Source organism: Cricetulus griseus, chromosome 2 (genome assembly GCF_003668045.3).
Source record: "Cricetulus griseus strain 17A/GY chromosome 2, alternate assembly CriGri-PICRH-1.0, whole genome shotgun sequence".
In the NCBI taxonomy this organism is placed as follows: domain Eukaryota; kingdom Metazoa; phylum Chordata; class Mammalia; order Rodentia; family Cricetidae; genus Cricetulus; species Cricetulus griseus.
Window position 1 is genome coordinate 271951831 of NC_048595.1, and position 4523 is coordinate 271956353.

Consider the following 4523-nt stretch of genomic DNA (forward strand, 5'->3'; position numbering starts at 1 on the left):
CAAACAGCCAAGGTACAGAGGTCAAATTTCCCCATATGCTCTAAGCAACATAGTAGGAAGCAAGACCACAGAAGGTTTTTGCAAATGTCTGCCAGGAGCCCGGTGATCTAGGTCACTGTACAGGTTTCATTAATCGGGTTGTTTAAACAAGGGCTTATTTTTCTCTGCCTAAAGCGACCTGCAGATATCACGTAGGATCTGCTCAATTGTTGATCAAGAGAGTTTTAATGAAATAGAGATGGCGGGGAGAGCATTTGTATTTGTACTGAGGACAAATTGTGCTTTTAGCCAGCTCCTCTGTTTGAGTCCTCTGTTCTGGCAGGGATGGGTCCAAGTTCTAATAATAGTTACTTGAGCTCTGCGTCTCTACATACGTGTCCGGCGTTGGAGCAGCGGGCGGGGCGGGGCGAGGGGGGGGCGGGGGGGAAATCTAGTGACAGAGCAGGTGTTATGGCTTCTTCCCTGGCAGAATAAACGGCGAAGGGTGATGGCATGACAGTTCTTTGCTTTACACACACACAGACACACATACACAACACGCACACATACACAAACAACACACACACACACACACACACACACGTGAAAAAGAACCAGAATTGCTGTATTAATATGTATGTAAACAATTGTTTTCCACTTGAGTCTTCGGGGAGTGGGGGTGGGGTGGTCTTACTGTGAAAATGCCAAGCTAGGAAGATTTACTGCCTGATTGAAGATGCAGTATTGGCACGTGTTAGCTGAAGAAAAACTTCAGCCTCAACTATTGGAGAAAGGGGATTGTTTGAAAATTGGGGTCAAAGCGCTCTGGATGATTTCATAGAACATGAATTTTAGTAGGGCGATGTCAATTATAGAGGCCTAACAAACCCAGTGCAGTGTGCATCTTAATTTTACCTGTCCTGCTTGGAAATGAAAGTTACAGAGTGGAGGCAGTCTGAGTCCTACACAGCCAGCCTGTGTGCCAGATTCCAGGACAGCACTTGGGCAAATCCTATGAAGCATGGGGTTTAAGGTGAGAGCCAAACACGGAAAGGAATCGAAGCATGGCTTATTTGTAGGGTTTCTTCACTCTGCATCTCCTTGTTCTCCATAGGTTAAGTATGAGTCTGTTATTTTTTTCTTGGCTGTGGTTATGCTATTCTTAAAAGCATGAAAACATGACAGGGGACAACATCTAAATCCTTCCCCTTCCACCTGGGATGTTTTGACACTTGAAGGCTGTTTCTCCTCCGATTGATTATGTAAGGCGGTCCTCGACACCCATCGGATATGGAGATGGTCTGCATCCTGGTTGTCAGAAATGGTTTTAAAGCAAGGTGCCTGGCACCTAATGCATGGGACAGCAGCAGCTCAGAATTCTGGAAAGTGGGGCATGCTTGCGAAGGCACGTTATGGAGGTTGTAATTGGCCTTTGAATCAACCACTGGGTGAAATTTAAATATTAGAGGAAGCCTCAAGGTGGCTTCCAGCCTCCTTCCACTCAGAACTGTAACCCAGTCAGAAGCTATTTGAGATTATCTTGGAAAATGTGTCTCTCCTTAGCACCTTTGCTCAGAAATAAAATTCATCATTAGAAATAAAGGTAGATTTATATTTAATACCACCCATCAATCACTCGGTATATCACTCTAGTCCACTCCTTTTAAGCCATTGAATCAGAAACACTTGACCCCCCCTCTCTCCCACCCAGTGAGAAAGATAGGTTTAATATTGCAAGCCTTCCCAGCAAAGGTTCACTGTAACTGGATGCAGTTAAAAAACAACAACAAAGCACATTGACAACTTTTCTGCCTTTGATTAAACCACACCAAGAGGCAAGCTACAAAGGTAACAATGCAGCATTATGCCAATTATCTTAAATCCTGCTCTCCCTTAAGCTCACCGTGACCTGTTTTAGTGTCCTGTAACTTACCCTTTGGAAAGCTCTCAATCAATTAACAGTCCAACTTAAAGGAACCCACCCTGCCCCCAATGACTGACTAACAGAAAACAAGTTATTTCTTAACTTTTTATTGACATTGGCAAATTAAAATAGAATAAATTAACAAGTATTTTTTCAAAAAAATGTTTTGTACAAAAATACTGTCAAAATTTCCTAAAAAGCTTTCAACACAGTAGTATCTTTTCATGTACTGAATATAACTATTAGCACAGTGTCAAAAATGTTGAAGACAGAAACAAAATAAAAATCTGTGAAATGTTTGCCACTGACGACATTCCACACCCTATTATTGTCTGTACATATGGGGGAGGGGAGACAGCCAACTTTAAAGTGAACAGTATGACTTCCTGATCCAGAACGGTTTGGCCCTCATCTGTTTAATCTTCCAGTTTAGCATATTTGAAAACTTAGTCTGTACTCAAATGCATAGTTAAAAAAAATGAAGCGAGATGGCAGTTTGTGCAGTAATATCTGCCCTTCAGAGTTCATGCAGCCAACAAATGCAATTTTTCCTTTCAATCATAAATCTGAATGCAGCGCAGTCATTTGAAACCATCTACAAAATCCACAAGATTAAGCAGTTTGCCAAGATTAATATCTAACAGTTGAGCACTGGAGAAAGTGAGGAAATTAGGAGTAAAAACAACAAAAAAAGACCAAGTTAGCTAGATATTTTAACTACATAAGGGAGGTGAATGTCAAGGCTACAAAAACAAGAACAGGAAAAAAGTGGCAGCAATCTTTTTTTTTTTTTAAACCAATTTGTACAAGTTTATAGTTTACTTTGTTTCCAGGTTCTCAAACCTTTCAGGATCTGAAAAGTGAGATACTGCGTCTAAGGGAATGTTTTTTTTTTTTTGTTTTGTTTTTGTTTTTTTAATTCACACCGAAGAAGTTGGGGTGGGGGTGGGGAGGGTGATTTCTTTCGCCCGCCCGCCGAGGTTAACCGAGTCAACAGCTGACTCTGCTGGGCTGCTGTTTGCACACGAAGTCCGTCATAAAATCAAACTCGTTTTGGCCCAGCCAGAGTTCGGGCAGCTCCTTGATGCGGTCCAAACCCATTTCTATCACTAAGGACATAAGCACTTCCTCATCGATGAAATCAGTGTCTATGACATTGGGCGGCAGCATTGCCGCGGGGACGTGAGCCACCGAGGCCGGCATGGTGTTGCCACCGCCGCTGCCGCCCGCGCCACTGCCGCCAGCGCCGCCCGAGGTGCTGCCAGAGCCGCCGGGGGTGCCGCTGCCGCCCGCGCCGCCAGGGGTGCTGCTGCCGCCGCTGTGCTTGGGGTTGCAATCTCGGAAGTGCTGGTTTGTCCCGTTCATCTGGTGGCCTGCAGCGGGGTGCAAATCCGGCATGTAGTGGTTGTGGGGGTAGGGGTGATGGTTGAAATACTGGTTGTTGAGCTTCTGCAGCTGCATGCTGGCCGGCAGGGAGCCTCCCTGGCTGGCCACCGGGGGGCCCATGAACTGGGAGTTGTTAAACCTGGCAGCGGGGGCCAGAGCGCTTGGGGGGTGTCCCCCGTTCACAGTCCCCGGCCCCATGGCGTGCCTGATGCCGCTCGTGGCATTCATGTTGCCCGCGCCGTAGTGTATGTGCTCGCCCATGAGGGCGTTGAAGGCGTGCTGAGGCTGCTGCTGCTGGTGGTGATGCGGGCTCGGGAACTGCCCCATGCCCATGCGGTGGGCAGGGTGGTGGTGCAGCCCGTTGGTGCCGTCGGGGAAGCGCCCGTGGTTCATGGCCATCATATGGTCTGCCATTTCCAGTCCTGAAAGCGAAACGAGTAGACGCTGAGACCCGCGCCACACGTGTCGCCCACCGGAGCGCACCCCACTTCTGTCGCCCCAGTATCCGCGCGCACGTCAAGCGGCAGACCACCACCCCCGAGAGGGAACCCACCGGCAGTCCGTGCACCCGAGCTCGCCACCTCAGCGGACCTGCCGCCCGCCGGACCCGCACAGCCTGGCGCTGAGCGATCGGCCCCTTCCCCAGCGATCCGGGAGGGGGGGGGCGACCGGAGCCCACACCCCCTTAGGTTCCCCGAAGTGGCCTAATAAAGGAAGTGCCCCGGAGCTCGGCCACGAACTTCAGGCATTCAATCAGCCCTCCTCACCCTGTGGTTGCACATCCTGTTGTTATTCCCCAGCTCCGCCTCACGCTCGTCCCCCGGGCCAGCCCTGCCCTCGGAGGACGAGGCTGGCAGCAACCCTGGCCAGCTTCGCCCGCCGCGCTCACCTTCCGTCTTTGCGATTTCTGCTCCGAACACCGAAGGCGGGCTCGTCGGGTCCAGGACCGGCTCAGCAACACATAGAGCGGCAGCCGAGGGGCTGTGGTGCGCTCGCTTGTGCGAGGTTGGCGCCGAGGTCTTGCAGCAGCCGCTGGGGCAGATTGCGAGCCGTTCCCTTTTCTTTTCCCTCCGCTGCCCTCACCGCTCCGCAGGACCGCCCGGCAGCTGCCAACAATGAGCTGTGTTTCTTAGGGCTTTGGCCACAGTTAATATAAGGATCTCTGGAAGGGCGGAGCGAGAGCCTCCCGTCGGCAAGCAAGAAGATGCGGATTCCGGAACTTGAGCGCCCTGGA

At 49.9% G+C, this 4523-nt stretch overlaps 1 protein-coding gene across 1 annotated transcript; it reads right to left on the reverse strand.

Moving 5' to 3' along the window:
• Positions 1–1994: 1994 nt before the first annotated feature.
• On the reverse strand, positions 1995–4311 carry Cited2 (Cbp/p300 interacting transactivator with Glu/Asp rich carboxy-terminal domain 2). Its single transcript, XM_027401968.2, has 2 exons — positions 4179–4311; positions 1995–3711 (listed from the first exon to the last, which is right to left on the reverse strand). Exon 2 carries the CDS (start codon positions 3701–3703, stop codon positions 2894–2896), a length of 810 nt encoding a protein of 269 aa, XP_027257769.1. The 5' UTR covers positions 3704–3711; positions 4179–4311; the 3' UTR covers positions 1995–2893.
• Positions 4312–4523: the final 212 nt, after the last annotated feature.